The 19276-nt window shown below is 53.0% G+C and overlaps 2 protein-coding genes across 2 annotated transcripts; one reads left to right on the forward strand and one right to left on the reverse strand.

Moving 5' to 3' along the window:
• The first annotated feature begins 68 nt into the window (after nucleotides 1-68).
• On the forward strand, nucleotides 69-4355 carry FTH1 (ferritin heavy chain 1). Its single transcript, XM_051620839.1, has 4 exons — nucleotides 69-358; nucleotides 2063-2209; nucleotides 2963-3088; nucleotides 4025-4355. The coding sequence occupies exons 1-4, from the start codon at nucleotides 248-250 to the stop codon at nucleotides 4187-4189; spliced, it is 549 nt and encodes a 182-aa protein (XP_051476799.1). The 5' UTR covers nucleotides 69-247; the 3' UTR covers nucleotides 4190-4355.
• Nucleotides 4356-5270: 915 nt separating this feature from the next.
• BEST1 (bestrophin 1) lies at nucleotides 5271-17282 on the reverse strand. The gene is made up of 10 exons (XM_051620799.1): nucleotides 17258-17282; nucleotides 14697-14856; nucleotides 13691-13785; nucleotides 12771-13004; nucleotides 11819-11973; nucleotides 10712-10789; nucleotides 9188-9340; nucleotides 8703-8783; nucleotides 7710-7861; nucleotides 5271-6978 (listed from the first exon to the last, which is right to left on the reverse strand). The coding sequence occupies exons 2-10, from the start codon at nucleotides 14846-14848 to the stop codon at nucleotides 5787-5789; spliced, it is 2292 nt and encodes a 763-aa protein (XP_051476759.1). The 5' UTR covers nucleotides 14849-14856; nucleotides 17258-17282; the 3' UTR covers nucleotides 5271-5786.
• Between the last annotated feature and the right edge of the window lie 1994 nt (nucleotides 17283-19276).

Consider the following 19276-nt stretch of genomic DNA (forward strand, 5'->3'; position numbering starts at 1 on the left):
CCCCCTTCGGAGGAGGGGGCGTGGTTCGAGGCGGCCACGCCCACCGCGCTATAAAAAGCCGGCGCGGGCTGCCCCCCTGGGTCAGAGCGCGTCGGGAGCGGAGCGGAGCGGGTTCCTGCTTCAACAGTGCTTGGACGGAACCGGCCGCGCTCGGGCTCTCGCCACCCCCCTCCCCCCATTCTCCTCACCACCACCACCACCTTTCACCAGCCCCACCCGTCGGCTCGACCCTCCGTCAGGCACCGCCATGGCTGCGCCCCCCTCCCAGGTGCGCCAGAACTACCACCAGGACTGCGAAGCCGCCATCAACAGGCAGATCAACCTGGAGCTCTACGCTTCCTACGTGTACCTCAGCATGGTGAGGGGGAGGCGGGAGGCCTGGCAGGGAGGGGGGAGGCGCCTCGGGCCTACCCGGAGCGCTCAGGTAGGGGCGGGAGGCCAGGCCCGGCTCGGGGCCTACCCCGTGTGGCCTCTCCCTGAGGGGAGAGGCCTGGCCGGGCCGGGCTTGGGGGGGAGAAGCGTCGCACCTTGTGTGTGAGGCCTGAGGAAGGGGAGGGAGTAGGGAAGGAAGGGCTGGAGGCGGGGAGGGGTTAGTGAAGGGAGGGAAGGGGCGGCTGGCGCAGAGCGGGGGGCTCGCTGCTCGGGAGGGGGCCGGGCGGGGGGTTCCCGGGGGCCGGGCGGTGCCTGCGGGCGCAGCCGCGCTCCTCCTCCTCTTCCTTCTCCTCCTCCCCCCGCTGCCTCCGAGCTGTTCTCGGCCTTCCCCGGGGGGTGGGGCGGGCGCCTGTTTTCCCTAGGTAAGGCCTTTTATCTCGGTGTCGAACTTGGGTTGCACGTTAACCGCTCTGTCCCTTGCCCTTGGCGGGCTGGTTATCAGCACAGCTCAGCAGCTTCCAGGCGGCTCTGCCCTTGGGGCTGGGCTGGATGGCTGGCAGGAGTTGACTAACGAAGGGATTGGCACCTTTCCCACGGGCGTTCTTGTCTCTGGGGCAAGGTTTTTTTTTTTATTTCCTTTGCAACTGCAAAGTGAATTAGTAGGAACCGGTGGTTTCCTTGGCGCTGTGCTTACATGTCTCATTTGGCATGAGACTCCGATTTTAGCCGTAGCTGGGATGAGTGAATTGGGTCCAAGCAGCTGCTCTTGACCTCTGTGCAGCAATCTTTACTGCTTTGGATGTGCAGGTAACTCGAGACCTTCCAGTGACACTAGTATGTTGTGGCATGTAGGTGTAGAACTTCACAGCTTGTTTTTGGATGCCTGTGAAGGTCTGCACCTCAGCTACAAGCTGAGTGTGATTGTGTTGTTGAAGGGTAGTGGCCCACAAGCACCAGTGTCTTGCCTTGAACCTCCAAGCTGCTGGTTTAAGAGCAGAAAATTCTGTGGTAATTTGGTAAATAACTGGGCAGTTGACACAAAGCTTTCCATTGAATCCTGAACACACAAGCTGTGTGATGGCTTCTAACTGCTGTTACAGTTTTTTTGGCTCTCAAAAAACATGACGTATTTGCTGTTGAATATGTATTTTTAGTTTCTTTTATCATCTTGTCTTTTAAATGAGATACACTTTTTTTCCCCCGGAAGCAGAAAGTGTACTTCTTAGTCTAATCCCTGATAAGCCACGGAAACATGGGAACTATATTGCAAAAGTACTCCAAGTTCTTGGCCACCTTTAAGGTCTATTGCAAGTCAGAACTTTGACTTATGAACATTGTAAACAAACCCGGGCAAACAAAGGGAGCAGGGAGGACTTTTCCTTCTTGAAAGAGGCTTTTGAAGTCTGCTGTGTTTGAAATGGTATCTTTGTGGGGTTTTTTTGTCTCGGAAAACTGAACCATTTATTTCTGAAGGGGCACAGGTTACAGCTTAGTCCTAGTCAGCAAAATGGAACTTGCCACGAAGGGCAGAGCTTTGCCACCCTGCCCTGCTGTCCTCCTGCTGCCACCAGCCTGAGCTTGGCCTCCAGCCATCTCAAAGCAGGGCTGATAGGAGGGTGTCTCAAGTCACAGTATGGACTTGGCTGTGTGAGGCTCGGGGCTTTGAGCTTATCAACTCTTCTTTTTTCAGTCCTACTACTTTGACCGGGATGACGTGGCCCTGAAAAACTTTGCCAAGTACTTCCTGCATCAGTCCCACGAGGAACGTGAGCACGCTGAGAAGCTGATGAAGCTGCAGAACCAGAGGGGTGGGCGCATCTTCCTGCAGGACATCAAGGTGAGGAGTGGAGCTGTGCCTTGTCCTATCTAATTGCAGATCTAGACTCTTGTTCTGTTTCCAGGCTCCTTCAACTTAATGGCAAGAGCTTCTCTGTTCTCCACGCTGGTTTCTAGAGAGCTCTTGAGTCTCTTGCCAGGGCAATATGAAATGTCAAGTTTGCAATGGCTTGTTATGGCTCACTGCAAGATCTTACAGCACTGTTTTCTTGAAGTCACTTTAATTACATCATCTGGCACAGCAGAAAGTAAGCAGTACTGTGGGGGCAATTTAGTGCATGAGCTCTTTGTGGGAGAAAAGAGCAAACACAGCAAGTGATGGGCACTTGAGAAGAATTCCTTTGTTTACCAGTAAATCTGAGTACTTGTAAACACCAGGCAGCTCTGAGCTGAGGACTAGATCTGCCTGCAGTGGTGTCTCAACTGCTTCATTTCTGAGATCCTGCCTGTTGCCTGCTCATAGAGCCACATGTTTAAGCCATTAGGTTGTAACAGGAGGGGAAAGACAGTACATTGTAGTTCTCTTGCCTACAGGAGTTTGGAGAACATAATATGAGGAGAACCTTGGGCATGGGGACCAGTCTGTGTGCATTCAGTCCTGTTCAGGATGTGCACTGTGTCCACCAAGTTTTAAAGGATACCTAAATGCCTGAACTTTGTCTAAAGAGAGGCTTTGAGAGACTGGTCTGAAAGACTTTGCTCCCTGATGCTCTGTGGGTACTTAAAACAGAGTCATGTGCTCTTCCCCTTGTAGAAGCCAGATCGTGATGACTGGGAGAATGGCCTGACTGCAATGGAGTGTGCCCTGCACCTGGAGAAGAATGTGAACCAATCACTGCTGGAGCTGCACAAACTGGCAACTGAGAAGAATGACCCACATGTAAGTGGATGCAGCAGCTGGGGATGTGGCTGAGCTGTCAGGGGGCTCATGTCTGCCTAGTGCTGGGGGTTCAGGGGCAAGCTGTGTGTCCCTGACATGCCTGAAGGTGGAAAAAGGATGTGAACTAGTGGTGCAGCTTTGCCAAAGGGAAGGCCTGGGTGTCAGCCTGTACCTCAGCTGTTGGGTTATTCCCACAAGTGGCCAGGAGGACCAGTTGCAGTGTGGCTGGGGTGGCTGAGGCCTGCCTTGCTGACCAGTAGGTGCATTGCTTTGTTCAGACCTTTCTGTCCCTCTTGGGACCAGAGGGTGCTCATGGACAAACAGAAAGAGGGCCTTGGTTCTGTGTGGGATGAGTTCCTTCAATCAATGGATGCCTGTAAGGCTGTCATAAAGTTCAAGCATTGCTTCCAAATGTTAAAAGCCCTGACACTTCAGAACACAGTGTCTGGAAATAAAGGCTGCTTCACAGGTGGGAGTTATGGGCAAGGCTGGATTGAGGCTTCTTAGTATGAGAGATCAGCAGGTGTCTGAATCAGGGAAGTGTTGTGCATGAGGTACAGGAACTTCTTTTGAAAGAAACAATACTGCTGGGCCACCCTACAGGTATAAATCTAGATGGTTGTGGATCCAAGTGCTGAGCAGTGGGGGCTTCTGCATCTGTTTGGAAACTTTTCTCTTGCTTCTAATGAGGCAGGGGGAGGCTCCCTGAGCTGGGGTCTGGAGCAAGCATGCCTAGGTGAGCCTGCCTCACTTCTTGGTCTTGTTCTGGCTTTGAGGCAAAACAGAGAGCTCCTTCCTCCCTGCTGTCTTCTGCAGCATTAAAGTTGTCATTCTGGATCTTTTCCCTGGAGAGGATTGGTAGGATTTCTGACGTTGCTTCAGCAGGAGAAGCTTGTGTTTGGGCCTGAATTTCACACTCTCTTGTCTCCCTTTCAGTTGTGTGACTTCATTGAGACTCATTACCTGGATGAGCAGGTGAAATCCATCAAAGAGCTGGGTGACCATGTGACCAACCTGCGGAAGATGGGGGCACCAAAATATGGCATGGCAGAGTACCTCTTTGACAAGCACACCCTTGGGGACAGTGACAATAAGAGCTGAAGAGCCACCCTGTGGGTTTCAGTGGGACTCCTACTTTGCTGTCCAGCCATGCATGCATCTTCAGCTCTCTAGATAAAACAGTTCTTATATTCTGTACCAAATATCACCCCTATTTTCTCTTGTGTTTTGTGTACTGCCCTCCATCCAATAAAGTGACTTGGTTCCAGGTGGCTTTCTGTTTCTCTCTGGAGTGAGAGGCCTGCACTGGCAGGGTTGTGTTCCATGCTCTGTGCAGCCATGAGTTGGGCATAGATGGAAAATGTGAGAGGGATCAGGTTTTACTTGTTTTGGTGCTTTTATAAAAATGACTCTTGTCCCTTCTGGTGGGATTTCCTGCAGGAATTGCTCAGTGACTGAAGTTGTGTTTTAAAATGTCTTTGCCACCCAAGCTGTTGATGTAATAAATGCTCAAGGAAAGGAAGGTTTGAGTATCTGAGCTTGTTGAATGTGTCCCTGTGAATTCAGGGGAGGCTGCTGAAGTGGGGGTTGGCACCTCACCATTGTGTCTAACAAATGGTGCTGCTGTGTGGAGAAAACAGGGAGTGAAGGGAGATCTCAGAGGTGGGAACTGTTAAGAGGCTGGACTGAAGCTACAGGAGCTGCCTCAAGGCCACTTGGTAGTGGTGACCTCTGCCTGGGCCCAGCAGTTGCACTGGGAAGGTGGGGAGAGGGTGGGAAGGGTTGTGGGAGGTAGATTAGATTTGTCATGTGCTCCCTGTGGTGCAGGGGGCTTGCAGCTGTTTCTGAAGAGAGAAGAAGGAAAAACTGGTTCCTTAATTCTTGTTGCGGGGAAACTAAAACGAGGAAGCAAAACAGATGGTGCTTGACTTCAGCCTTTTATTTTTGTAGGGGAGAGAGTAAACAGCTCAGAGCAGCACGGGGTCTGCTGCCAGCCACATGGCTGAGCACTGCCAAGTTGCTGGCAGATGTGGAACCCCGAAAGGAAGCAATGTGCTGGGCAACTGCTGCTGCCTGCAGCCTCCTGTTCCAGTGGGCACTTGTCCTGCCCTACCCTGGCACTTTTCCACTACTGGAAAACACCAGCTAGACACAACTGTGGGGCTGCAGCACAAATGCTGCTTCAGCCTCTTTCCCTGGAGTATCTTGACTAGTGCAAGTCTTGCCTGAGACCTGTAGTGGGTCTTGGGACCAGTGTTGGCATCAAGCTCCAGTTCCAGTGGCTGTGAGGAGGGAAGGCATCCATGTTAACTATACTCCTGTTTGGGGCTACACCTGCACTCCAGGTTCTTCAGGCAGATCCCTGCTGAGCTCCTGCTCTGCTGGTAGCTATCTGCAGTATTTAACACTTCAAGTATTTTTTTCTTGTCTTGCTACAAATTTAGAGGGTTTTTAAAGTGTTTTATTGTTGTTGCAACCCCAGCTGTGCTTGCTGCTGTGCCTGAAGCCAGCAGGGCTGTGTGGTTAGTGCTGCCTTTAGCCTTGGGCTGGGCTCTACCTGCTTGTTCCAGCCAGAACGTGGTGACTTGGCTGCACTGTCCTTGCTGGGGTGAGTGCCAGTGTGGTCAAGATGTGGAGATACTGCAGTACCACTAACACAGCAGGTATCTCAGCAGAACCCTGTGTCTCTTGGTCTCCTCTAGCTGTACTGGTCTATCTGCTCTTCACCTGTGCTTTCACTTGTCTCCATGATCACCTCCATCAGCCCCACGTAGTCACCTTCAGCTAGAGAGATGCCAGAGTCATTGGGGGATGGACTCTCTGCTCTTCTTGGCTCTTTTGTAGGAGTGTTAGTGCTTCCATTTCCACTGCCTCTTGCAGTCCTGGAAACTTCAGCTGGGTGTTGGTCCAGAGCACTGGCTGCATCTTCTAAACTCAGGCTGCAAGTGTCTGGGCCCATGTTCCCCATGGAGGACCTTTCCAGCACTGGGGACGTGACAGGAGGGAAGGAGAAGCAGAGGGAGGTGCTGCCTCCAGGGGTTTTGTTCGTGGGGGTGTGAAAGGCACTTGAGTGCTCAGAGTTGGGGGTCGCTGATGCTGTGTTCTCCAGGGTTAGCCAGGGTGGGTGGGAACCTTTCAAGCTCTTCAGGCTCTTGAAGCTACCCTGCTTCTCATGGTCTGGGGACTCAGCCAGGAAGGGGAATTTCGGGCTATCTGATGCTGTGGACCGAACTCCTGGACTTCCTGTGGTGGAAGCTTCTCTGCTTTTCGAGTTGCTCTGCTCTTCTTCTACTGGTAGAATCAGCGAGTCGGGGCCTTTGCTCCGATCTGTTGGCCAAATAAATGTTTCCTTTGCCCCTGAGCCAAGGGAGCTCTGGCTTTTATACAAGTCACTGACCCTGGAGGGTGAGGTGTTGGCAATGCCATCCCGAAGAGAAGTGGAACAGGCAGCAATGCTGGAGAGGGCAGGAGGCTTCTTGCGGCCTTGGCGTCTGGAAGGGAAGATCATGGGGATGGAGCTGATGGGTGTCTGTGGAGCACTGTAGAAACCAGGCCTCTCGTAGAATGAGGTTGACATGAAGGCATCAAACTCCCTTAGTTTCCTGTCTTCGCTGTCCCACTGGTCCTGTGAGCTGGAGTCTCTCCTTGGTTGGTTGATGCTGCAAGGGCTTCCAGGCTTGCCCACGTCTTGGTAGGTGTAATGGGAGAAGGGGGCTGAGGGGTCTCCTCGTCTGCGCAGCAGGTTCATCCGGGAAGAGGACCTGGAGAAGCTGGGTGACTGGACCCCGAGGAGGCGGCCCAGGTGTCCCAGTAAGGGTGTGGAGTGGTTGGCCTCTTCATTCTCTTTGATTTGCTCCAGCGGCTGGAACTCCATCTCTTCTTTCTGCATGCTGGGAAAAGGCAAAAGGGGCTGTTATGCCACCACCAAAAGAGGTGGTGGCTGGTGGAGAGGTGGGCAACACAGGGAATGCTGCTGCCAGGGGTGAGCCTCTCCCTTCATGTCTTGTTATTAGATATGTTAGGCCCCCCACAATGGGGGCCATCATTTTCTGAGAAGCTGAGAATTGGGGTGTTCAGCCTGGAGAAGAGAAGGCTCCAGGGAGACCTTAAAGCACCTTCCAGTGCCTGAAGAGGCTCCAGAAAACCTGGGGAGGAGCTTGGGACAAGGGCAGGGAGGGATGGGATGAGGGGGGATGGTTTCAGGCTGGAAGAGGGAAGATTTAGGTTGAACATTGGGAGGCAATTTTTCACTGTGAGAGTGGTGAGACCCTGGCCCAGGTTGCCCAGGGAAGCTGTGGCTGCCCCATCCCTGGCAGTGTTGAAGGGCAGGTTGGATGGGACTTGGAGCAGCCTGGGCTGGTGGGAGGTGTCCCTGCCCATGCAGGGGGGTTGCAACTGGATGACCTTTAAGGTCCCTTCCCACCCAAACCATTCCATGATTTTCCACGGAGGATGTTTGCTACTGTCTTTGGATGAGCGAAAAAGTATCTTGGAGCAAGAATTCACAGGCGAAGGAGAAAGCTACTAGTGCTCCCTCTTATTCCTCAGGTACAATATCCTGCACAAGACCTGATCCAAGGTGTAGACATGGACTGTCCTGGCACCCTGTGACTGTGCTCACCTGATGTCGAAGGTTGAGCCAAGGAATGACGGGCGCTTGTACTCAGCAGTGGCTGCAGTGTAGGGTGGCTGGGGATCCGGCTCGTTCCAGTACAGGTCCTTCTCCAGAATGGGCAAATCCTGGTGCATCTCATCCACTGCCATCAGGGAGACCTGCAGGGGACAGCAGAAGTGTCTTATGGGGTGAGCAGCGTTATGTGTGGCTGCTATTGGTGGAGAAAGAGATGCTGGGTAGGAGGGAGCCATGTGGTGAGGGCTGGGTGGGTTTGCTGTGTGGTTTCCTGTCACTTGGGTTGGTTTTCACACTGAGAGATTTGATTGATTGGAAGGAAAGTGATGCTGGAGGAGACAGGAAAGCAATATGCTCCCTAGGACAGAAGGGCTCGGTGGAAGGGCTGAAGGTGAAGAGTTATTGCATGGAAGAAAGCAGAGGAGGCAGTTTTAGATACAGGCACAAGTGGAAAAAGTGAGGGAGGGGCAGGAATGATGTGTCAGTGAAAGGCAGTGAGGGCTTGAAAGGTGATCTGAATCCGTGGTTTGTCCCAGAGCATGGACTAAAGCTGCAGTTGGTCTCTGTGTACAGAGATGCCCTAAAAGACACGTTGTCCCTGGTGTAGGGAGGTTTTCCTGGCACAAGCCTTGCCCCACATTCTTCTTGGAGCCTGGGATGTCTCTTTTGCTGCTGAGGGGGAACACTGAGCTGACCACCTTCACCCTCATGTTTGTTAGGAAGCATTATTGCTCTTCTCCTGCTCTCCTACCCATCTCCCTCTGGAGATCCTAGTCTCCTTCTAAAGCTGCAGCCACTGACCCCTTGGGGAAACCTGAAGGGCAACAGGGGCTGCTTCTCCATCCCATGGCAGGCAGAGGAGGTGGGTGGCAGAGGTGTTGCAGGAGAAGTTGGTGACTCATGGGGGTTTCTAAACCCTCGGGAGCAGTCCTGAGGGTTCCTCTGCAGGTCAGGCACATCTGGAGGATCCTTCCTTCACTTTACCTGCAGGTTCCTGTCAATGAGCCAGTTGGTTTCAAAGTCATCATCGTCCTCCCCAAAAGGGTTGATGAGCTGCTCGGCCACCTGCATGTGGAGAGCACACAGCAAAGGTCATCATGGTCATACCTGCCCCTTTGCCTGCAGAGAGAAGGCCTGTGGGGCACAGTCAAGTGTGACATCCCCTGAATTTGGAGCAATGCTTTTCCTCCCAAAAAGGAGCGGGGTGATAGAGGTGTACCCCACTGCCTTCTCCCCAGAGTGGTCAGGACCAAAGCTTAGGAAAGGCAGAGCTGATCTCCAGGGTGAGACACTCCAACTGAGAAGGTCTCTGCAATACCCTGAGCCCCTGCTGGCTTCTCACTTCCCTGCCAGCACCTGGCATGTTGTCCATTGGCCAAAGAACACAGCTGGGTACCTGCTGAGCACAAACTGGGAAGGGCCCTTGGCTGGGTCAGATTTGGGCTCCAGACATATCTTCTTGGACTTACCTTTAACCAGCCAGCATAGAAGAAGAACTGCAAAAACGTGAAGACAGGCACAAAGAGGTCCAGCTCATGGCCAGGATATGCTTTTTCTGGATCCAGGAACTGCCTCCCAATCAGACAGGCCAGGAAGAAGCTGTAAACAGCCACGGTCACCACCTGGGAAAGATGCCAGGGGACACACCAGAGGACCTTGAGTTCCCAGCTTGCTTTCCCAGCATCAGTTCCACCCCACACAACTCCAAACAGCAGCAAACTGCTGGCTCTGGGGCCTTTTGAAAGCCTTGGGTTCAGTAATGACAGGGTTCTCCTCTGCTCTTTGCAGGAAGATGCATTTCCACTGCAGAAAGCTTTAAATGTGCCCATGTTGTCCCTGGAATGACATCTGTGCAGGGGTCAGAGAAAGAGAGTGGCAGAAGAAAGCAGGTGACATCCTGGATGGAAAGAGCCAGAACAACCTTCTGCATGGTGGTTCTGCTCCTGAAGTGAGGGGTGCTGAGAGCCCTTTCCATTCCTCCCCTTCCCTCTCCTGCTCCTGTCTGGAGCCCCTCATGGCTCAGCCTGTCCTGGGGCTGCTTCCAACCCCAGGGAGGGGAGCCCTGGCAGTGCTGCCAAACTCTGAATTAGCTCCTTCCTTCCTGGTCCTCACGCTGGGCCTTTTTTATATTTGCCTGCTTGTTTACCCAGATTTCAGGCTCCAATGAACTTTGTGCCTTTCTCTGTGATCACGAGACTGGAAACTTCCCCTTTTCAAATGAAAAGCAGCTGAGAACTCCTGTGTGGTTCCTTGACACGAGAAGCAAGAGGGTTGAAAACAAACCCCTGGCATCACAAGGCTCTGGAACCAGCCTTGTTCCTTGCAGTGAACAGCACAGGGCTGTTCCACCACAGGTAGGACAGAGAGGGCCTGGAATGACAGACACCTGTGGATGGGTGCTAATTAAAAAAGGGGTTGTGTACTGCAGAGACATGCTTTGCTTTTGCTCCTGGTGTGCAGGACACTGGTCTGTGCAGGAATATAGATTCCCAATGTGTTCCCATTAACCTTCAGCACTGCCTGAGTGGAAGGAGATCCCGTTTCCCAGTGCAGTGCATCAGTGATATCTGAGCAGCTGGACTGGGTGAGAGAAAGGAGCAAGTTGGTGCCCAAGTGTCTGTCTGGGTTTTCATCAAGAGGGTTGTTAAACAGCTCCCACACACGTGGCACAGCTCCAGAGCTGCCCTGCCATCTGGGTGGCACATGTGGTTAGTTCTGGACAGCCAGTGCTCCTGCAGAGGTGGTAGGGAAATAAGGCTGGGCTGGGTGTGTGCTGCTGAGCTCCCTGTCATCCAGTGGTTTGGGTTGGAAGGGACCTTCAGAGGCCATCTAGTCCAGCCCCTCTGCTGTGAGCAGGGACACCTTCAACTAGATCAGGTTGCTCAGAGCCCCGTCCAGCCTGACCTTGGATGAGCCGACGTGTGTAGGGTGGGGGTGAGGGGTCCAAGTGTATCTTGGGGTGTGGGTAGGGAGCCTGGGGGGTCCCTTCTCACCTGGGTGTAGACCAGGGGGATGCTGATCCAGTCGTACCCGTAGAGTCGCCCACACTGGCTGCGCAAGGTGTTGAGCTCCTGCAGGGGAGAAACCAGTGGCATGGCAGCATCATCTCCCATCTCCTCACTGGGGACACTGAGCCACCCCAACCCCATTGCCCTTTGTTGCTTCAGCCCATTCCCTCCCACTCACACCTTCTCTGGAAGGAGGGGATCATCCAGGATGCCTGCTCCCTCTGTGCCCAGCCTCATCCCAACATTCCATCAGGAGGGTCTCGCTCTTGCCCTGGAGGATCTCCTTGCTCCCTGGGTGTCTCCATCTGAGCCCAGAATCCCTTCCTAGCTCACTTCATAGCAGAGTTTTTCTCCTCAGAAAATGAGTAGCCAACAGGTTAGGCAAAGAATGTCTTGGGAGCCTCCATTTCTCTCTCCAGACTGTCTAGTGAGTCTAGATCAATAGCCCAGGGGCAGATCTTGCTCTCTGGGCAGATGAATCTCACTCCAGGCAACAGACACAACAGGACTTTCTCTGCACATGAATGCCAGGAAGGATGAGCTGCTCTGGACCTTTTTCCTCTGCAGCTGGGCATCATTGCCAGGTCTTGCCTGTGGAGCATGGCCTGCCTCCCAGGACTAGCCAAGAGTTTTCATTAGTGAAGTTTTTCTACACGGACCTTTGTTGTTGGGGATGCTTTTTGGTCTCTTCCAGATACGTGCTTCCTTGTGGCCTCCACTGGCCACTGTCATTCACTGCTCTGGAGTGTGTGAAGGCTGATGAAGGACCTGCTATGTGTGTCTCCCATTACCACACCTAGATGTCAATCCCATGGTTTCTCCCAGTCCCACATTTTTGAAAGATGTCACATGTCCCTGGCTTCTAATAGACATGACGTTGCTGCTGTGTCAGCAGGCCACAAAAACCTCTGCTCTGTCATGAGCTGGAGAGCTGCAGTGGGGGCATTTCCCATCCAATTTAATATCCCCAGGGACAGGCTTGGCTCCCTGTCCTTCCTCACCATTCCCGTTCCTTGCCTGAGCTCTGGAAATCCCGGTAGTTCCCCCTAGAGGAGCAGACAAGGATCTCAGGCTGTTGCCTCAGTCACTCACGTTCAGGATGCCTTGGAGCAGCACGCTGTCCCGGATCCTCCCCTCGTTCCTTGCCTTCACAGCCAGGTTGGTGAACCACACACATGGGATCCAAAACTTGTTGTGGGGTGAATTCAAGCTCTCAAACTTCTTGTGCTCTTCTGGTGTCATGAGGCCTGGGTGGAAAAGAGTAGATGGGAGAGGGTTGGGCATAGAATGAAGAAAGGAACTGATCTAGTCTGAAATGAAAGCATCTAAATCTCAGGTGGTCACTTTAGCTCTCCTTAAAAAGCACAGGGAAGACCCAGGCCCTTTGGGGGACACGTAGAAAGAGGACAAGTCTCATTAAAGCATTGAGTTATGGGAGTGAGAGGCAGGCTTCCTCTCATTCCACTTTGATGTCTGCAGCACACCTGGCCAGATCCCAGCCAGCAAGGGAGACAAAGTTCTGCTGAGGGTGCAGTGGTGTTCAGAGACACCTGCTGAGAATGGGACCATTTCTGTCCTCGTTGTGCCTTCTCTTTCTGGATTGCAAAGGGGAGCTGGTCTGAAATGAAAGCATCTAAATCTCCTTCCAGGGAGTTGTAAAGAGGTGGGGATCGGGCTGTTCCATGATGTTACAAGGGACAGGACAAGAAGTGAAGAGCAGTGAAGTTACAGCCTCCTTTCCGGGAGCTGTAAAGAGTGATGAGGTCTCCTCTCAGCCTCCTTTTCTCTAGCCTACACACCCTCAGCTGCTCCTCTCAAGACCTCTCCTCCAAACCCTTCACCAGCTTCATCGCCCTCCTCCAGTAGCTCAACATCCTTCCCGCAGTCAGACGCCCAGAACTGAACACAGGATTTGAGGTGCAACCTCGGCGGTGCCCAGCAGAGGGGTAAAAAAACCACCTCCCTGGCCCGGCTTGACCACACCATTCCTTCCTCAGGCCGGGAGGCAGCCGTGAGCTGCCGGAGCTGAGCTGCCGGAGCTGACCTGCCCTGACGACGTGCTCCATGCTGGGGAAGCGCTTGTAGACGGCGGTGCTGACGGAGCGCAGGATGAGGACGCTGCAGAGGTTGCTGTAGCGCATCAGGGTGCGGCGCAGGAGCCGCCCGTACTCGTCCTCCCCGTCCACGTTGCAGGAGACCAAGTTCATGATGCGGTCAGGCCAGGGGATGCTCTCGTACTGGGCCCACCAGCGGGACACCACCAGGGCCACGTAGAAGCCTAGAGGTGAGCTGAGAGGATTAGTCTGTCCTAAAGGAGCGGGGGGTGTCATCCATGGGATCGTGGGTGGGAAAGGACCTTCAAGATCATCTCGTTCCAACCCCCCCTGCATGGGCAGGGACACCTCCCACCAGCCCAGGTTGCTCCAAGCCCCATCCAACCTGCCCTTCAACACTTCCAGGGATGGGGCTTCCAAAACTTCTCTGGCCAACCTGTTCCAGGGTCTCACCACCCTGACAGGGAGGAATTTTCTCTTCATGTCTAACCTAGGTCTCCCCTCTTCCAATTTTAATCCATTCCCACTTGTCCTCTCACTACATCTCCCTGTAGATGATGTACAGGAAGGCTGGTGCTGCTCACAGGGGGATGCAGGGCAGGGTGCCTGGAGGGCAATTCCAACCTCCATGCCAAAGTGAGAGTCTGGGTTTGGGGGGGGGGGGAGGAGGGTGTTTTATGCTGCTCTGTGCCTGCCCTCCCAGCAGGACCCAGAACACTTTAGTACAGCTGGACAGAGCAAGCTGTGTGCTGGGGCCATACCTCACAGGGGGTGATGTCTTCTGCTTGAGGACTTTTAGAAAGGCAGAGGGAGGGATCTGCTTGGTGAAACTTGCTGGGCTCTAGCAAAGCAGGGAGAAGGAATGCTGGCCTGTTCCCCTCCCAGTGTGTTCCCAGGCAGAGCTCCTTACCCAGCACGAAGGACACGGGGATGAGCTCAGCATAGCTGTTGCAGTAGAGTGCCAGCTTCTCAAACATCAGCCTTTGGCTCTCACTCAGGATCAGCCTGAAAGGGAGAAGCAGAAGCATCAGTCTCAGAGAAGAGTCTGGGCCTGTTGGGAGAGGAGCCTGGCAAGGGGAGCCAAGGGTGGGTGACACTGCCACGCTGTGAGTCTGGGGGTGATGTGAGTGAACAGCCCTGGTGAGCCAAGGACCTCAGCCCAGCTCCCCAAAACACCCTGCAGACCAGTCTGGAGGAGCCAGAAGTGGTCACTGATGGAGAGTGGGTGGTGAGTGATGGAGCCTGATGTCAGGGAGATCCCTGTTCTTCCCACTCAGCAGAGTGCTGTGTGGTGTCAAGGGTCTGACACAGAGCTTGGACGTGCACCCCAAGTCACTTAACGTCCTGCAAAAGCTCAGCCCAAGCTCTGCTCTTTCTTCCCTGACTTCTGCCTCTTCCTTAGAGCTGTTTCCCTGCCTCTCTGCTACATCTGTGATGGACCCAGCTTAGGGAGCTCCCTGTCTTTCCTCACCAAAACCAAAGCAGCCACAGAGTCCAGTTGCCCCATAGCAGACCTGTGGTCCCAGAGCTGATGTCTGCTCTCAGAAATGTACCCAAGATATTGCCTGTTGTGTAACGAAGGAAACTCCCTCCTAAAGCTCCCCACTGTGGGACATCTGTGGTGTTCAGTTGTGGTCTCCACTGATCTAGATATTATTCTTCTGGAGGTAATCATCAAATGCAACACTTCAGCCTAAAGAAGAGAAACTGTCTGCTTCCCAGAAAAAGGAGATTTATCAGCTGCCTGGCCACAGTGGAGCAGTGAGGAGGGACCTTTCCTTTCCTCCTGTGAACAGGTGAGTGGCTGGCCAGGTCCTCTTCACCAGGATCACTGTCCCAAACCTGTGTTAACTCAGTTGTCCTGCTCCAGGACAGGCTGAGAGCAAGGGGCTATGCTGGGCTGAAAGGATGTTTACCTGTAGACAAGACTGATGGTGAAGTAGAGAAAGATGAAAATAAGGAACTCGGAGTAGAGAAGTTTGTAGATACTTCCTTTCCATTGGAGCAGGAGCTGTGAGAAGGTGCCGAGGCGGGCATCAGCCACACGGTTGGTGTATGTCACTGTCATCACAGGTCCTGGGGGAGACATGAGATGAGCAGGTGTTGGAGCTGCCAGCAAGCTTGTGCAAGGGGAGGAGACAGGGACACCTCGAGGGTCCCAGCAAGTGAGTGAGATGGAAGGAAGAGAGAAAGAGAGAATGAAACAATGAATGGAGATCAAAAGACAGGTAAGATCATCTTCATGGAATGGTTTGGGTTGGAAAGGACCTCAAAGATCATCTAGTTCCAGCCCACCGCCCCAATCTTTGAGGTCCTTTCCAACCCAAACCAGAAGGAGATTTATGATAGGCAATTAAACTGATAAGCTTGCCATCTGTGTCCTGTCTTGGAGGTGCCTGTGAGCTGGATCCAAGGATAGAGAATATACTTCCTGGTGGAGCCCTTGTTTTCTAGTGTTTGATTATCAGCAGGGCTGGTTGGTTGGAGTGGACAGAACCTTCTTGCCACTGCCTTCCACAACAATTTCAGATTCATTCTCAGGATCACAAAACTCCAAATTACTTTTTCTTGTAGTGTATGCTTCAAATGTCTTGTTCCTGTAAATCTGCTTGTCAGGAAGTGTCTTCCTGGAATACTGCTAGCAAAAAACCAAACAAACAAAAAAAGAAACCCAAAGGAAAAACCCCAGAAAGGAGAGATTTCTTGGTACTGATCCAGATGAAGGTACCCCTGGAGATCTGAGAGTTTTTGTGGCATTTGCCCAACAATATAATTGCCTTTAAATGTGGGCTGAGGGCCATATCTGGGCTGTGCTGATCCTAGTCCTGCAGCAGGAACAGCCCTCCCTGTTAGAGAAGTGAGGGATGGAGCTGGGCCAGGCTCAGAGCACAAATTCCAGCAACTCCACCTCCCTTTTCCTTCAACCATACATTGCACAAGAAATCAGGCTGGAGGAAAAAAGGCATTCAGGCTCAGGGAATGCCTCCCCACCATGCAGCATCCCCACTGCACTTCTTCCAGCCTAATCCTGGGTAAATAATTCTTGATCATCAATTAATAATCTGACTTGCATTCATAGAAACCTACATTTGTCAAAGAAACAACCAAACTAATGTAATTCATGCCAGGCAGGGACAATGATCCCTTGGTTCATAAATAATTATCCAATGTGAAAACTGTTGGTATTTCTAAATCAGAAGATGTTCCCAGGACATTACACAGATGTTGCTATTTAACAGAAGCAATAATGTTAATAGTTCTGGGGCCCTGGGCTTTTCCCTGAATGGTGGAGGCAAAGCAGCACTTCAGGGGCCAATTCAGACCTTACTGCTCTGCAGCAGCAGCTGAAGGGAGGTTAGTTTGTGTCCATGCTCCTCACTGAAATAAGGACACTTAGGTGGGGACAGCCCAGGTCTCAGTCAGCTGGTGCTGTGAAGAAACCCAGCAAGCTCTGTTTTGTTGGTTACTTCAGCCAAATAGCATCTTTGTCCTGGCTTTGACTTTTTGGTGCTGCTCTTCCTTTGTGCTTCCCTGTCATAACTCTCCCTGAATCCCACCTCAGGGGTTCTATATGTGTTTATATGTACACCCCCCCCCCCCAATATAAGGGTTATATGGGGGAGCAGAGCTGGTACTTGCCCTGCCCAGCTGCACAAATGCACTTCCACTCCAGCCTCATGTACATTCCTGCTGTTCCCATACGTATTTCTGGCCCAGTGCAAGGACTCAGGTGAGTTTTAACTGCCTCAGGAACCATGCAGGTGGGCCCTACCAATGAGAAATGGGTGCAAACACCCCTACATGTTTTTTTTCAGGGGGGGGCTGCTTGCAGAAATCTGGCTGGTTTATGCCTTGAGTCTTAAAAGTGCTCAGGGAGACTCTTTGTTGCGTAATTGAAATACAGATTCACTCTTTACCAAACATGGAAAACTTCAGCTCTTGCCCGTGTAAATAATGGATGTCACCCACCTCCATGCGGTTCTGCTGGGGTGTGGGATATGGGGCTTTTCCCACTGCTTCTCCCTCCAGCCCTGGCTGGTGAAGGCACTTCCCTGCCTGTGCAGGACTGCCCCGGGATGTCACTGGCACACACAAGGTACCATTTGGAGTTGAGGGACGTGGTGGGAGGTGACTCCCCACAGCACCGGAGCGGGGATGGGGAGGAAGAGCCATCCCCTCTGTGGATCCCTCCCCAGGGAGCTGCTGCCTGCATCCATCTGCCTGCATCCATCCGGACTAACCATTGGACCTGGAGGTCGGACTGACACGAATCGGGCTGTGGGAGTCCCCAACAACCAAGATCCCACAACAACCAGCCTTGGGCCAGGTGTGTCACCCACCACCTGGGATGGGGAGCAGACACCAGCAGCCGTGGCAAAGATGGAGAGAGAGAGAGAGAGAGAGAGAAGGTCACGGAGAGGCAGGAAGAGAGGTCTTGGAGGGAATCTGTCCGCTCTTGGGAGGAGTCGATACTCACAGTCATGGGCTCCTGAGCTGCTCTGGAGGCTGGGGAGGTTTGGTCCCACACGTGTCCTCGCCGGGTCCTTTGTGGCCCACGCCACCGCCCGCCTCCTCGTGCCCCCTGGGCTCATGGGGGGGATTGAACCTGCCAGACACGGTGTGCTAAGGAGCCTGGGACCCACTCGGGAGCTGCAGCCGGTCACTTGATGCTGTAATCCTTCCTCATTACAAAGGAGACTCTGTTGTCTTTTGCCCTGGTCCCTGCTAATCTTCTGAGTAAGCCCTGCGTGTTTATAGAGGCGGCCAGAGGAGGGGGAGGCAGGGCTGGCTGCTCTGCAGCTGCTGCTGCCTCCTGGCACAGCCATGGTGGCTGCCAGAAGAGAGGCATTTTGCCTCTAATTCTTTCCTGTTTGGTCCCTTTCCCCTGTGTCACAATCTTCCAGGAGCCCCAGGGGATTAAGCAGGGCTGGAATTTTCCACAAAGGCGAGGAAATCTGGTGCCCTTGGGGGGCTGCACGGCCCCCTCTTCCCTGGGGAAGCTCCCAGCTCCCTAGGTCAGGGGAAGACCCGGCCCATGCTCTTTCTGGCTCTCAGCAGGTGTTTCTTTCTAACTCTTCACTGTCTCTGCTGTCCCTGGATGACTCTGATCCTCTCTTCCAGCTGTGGTTTGGATGCTGGGGACTTCCACTCTGCCACTGGCTCCCTGAGACTCTTTCCATGTGTTCGTTTTCTTTTCTGCTTGCTTTTCCAGCAGCACTTGGGGGCTCTCCCTGCTCTTTCTTGCATCCCACCATGGAAAATATTGGCCCATGACTTTGTCCTCAAGCCTCCCCCAAGCCAGAGAACTCCCAGGGTCCTCAGTCCCTTTTCTGCTCCCAAGCTGTCCCTCACAATTCTGACCATCCTTCTCTTCCACCACCTCCTGTCAGGTCTTTAAGACATTCCACTTCCATAAGTCTCTGAATCAAGATCCTTTCTTCCCAAATCAGTCTTCCTGTGACATGCACCCTTGGCTGTCAGCAGGCTCCTGGGCAGCAACCCTGTGCCCACAGCCACAGGACTTTGGAGAGCCCACAGCTCTTCATGAGACCTCCATGTCTTCCCATCCCCTTCCTTCTCACTCCTCTGGGAAGCTGTCTCTGTTGTTTGGGGTACCTCCTAGACACCCACATTTCCTCAGTCAGCTTTTGCACAGCTACAACAGTGTCCTGGAGACAAGGAGCTCTGAGCCATAAGCCAAGCCATGGCCCTGGCTCACCACCTGGGCCCAACTTCATAAATGTGCTCTGCTCCTCCTGGCCTCCATCACTTCTCCAGCTGTGGGTCACTGTGGAGAGGGAGAACAGGTCTGGTCCCTGCAGCTGGAGACCCAGGCTTCTTGGTGAGGCTCTGGGGTTGCCACATGTGGTTTTTTTACTGCTCGTTCCAGCCAGCAGGCAGAAAAGTCTCCAGTGAAATTTAATGAAAAGCTTGTTCTTGTAATAACCTACTTTCTCCTGGGCTGGTCTATGTGCTGGTGTCTCTGAGGCTCGTTTAGCATCAGGGATTTATTTGTGCCAACTGTAGGTTTCTCCTTTTTGCGTGGCTGAGCCTGGGCAAGGGGAGGTTGTTGTGTCCCTCTCCTCTCGAGCAGGTGCTGCCTGGCTTCTCTCTCACGTGGGGTTGCTGGGGCAGCCCTGGGAATTGCTGTTAACAGTGAGGAGATGATAGTTTAAGACATGAGTCTCAGCTCCAGCATCAAAGGTTTTAACTCTGGTTAGGCTGTGGTAGGTTGGTTTATGTCTAGTCCCGATTCCTTTTTTTTTTTTGACAAAAACGGAGGGGACAATCCTTGCTTCTTCTGCCTGGCACCAAAACCATGGAGATCTCCTGACTTCTGCTGGGTAGAAGCTGCTCTGTATTGGACTGTGTGAGGTGCAGAAGGACACAGGCACACATCTTGGTGGGAGTAAGTTACAACAGCTGGCCATGCAACTGGGAGGCTGCCACACCAAGTGTTAGGGGAATGGGTATAATTGCAGAGGGAAGGGATGGG

This window comes from Apus apus, chromosome 5 (assembly GCF_020740795.1).
Source record: "Apus apus isolate bApuApu2 chromosome 5, bApuApu2.pri.cur, whole genome shotgun sequence".
Taxonomy (NCBI): Eukaryota; Metazoa; Chordata; class Aves; order Apodiformes; family Apodidae; genus Apus; species Apus apus.

What these genes read in the sequence shown, in the direction of transcription:
- FTH1 (XM_051620839.1), top strand. Translation starts at nt 248, where the DNA reads ATGGCTGCGCCCCCCTCCCAGGTGCGCCAGAACTACCACCAGGACTGC. An exon ending in CCTACGTGTACCTCAGCATG is followed by an intron (nt 359 to 2,062) that starts GTGAGGGGGAGG and finishes TTCTTTTTTCAG; the next exon opens with TCCTACTACTTTGACCGGGA. An exon ending in CTGAGAAGAATGACCCACAT is followed by an intron (nt 3,089 to 4,024) that starts GTAAGTGGATGC and finishes TCTCCCTTTCAG; the next exon opens with TTGTGTGACTTCATTGAGAC.
- BEST1 (XM_051620799.1), bottom strand. Translation starts at nt 14,848, where the DNA reads ATGACAGTGACATACACCAACCGTGTGGCTGATGCCCGCCTCGGCACC. An exon ending in ACCATCAGTCTTGTCTACAG is followed by an intron (nt 13,786 to 14,696) that starts GTAAACATCCTT and finishes TCTCCCTTTCAG; the next exon opens with GCTGATCCTGAGTGAGAGCC. An exon ending in GGCTCAACCTTCGACATCAG is followed by an intron (nt 6,979 to 7,709) that starts GTGAGCACAGTC and finishes GCCTTTTCCCAG; the next exon opens with CATGCAGAAAGAAGAGATGG.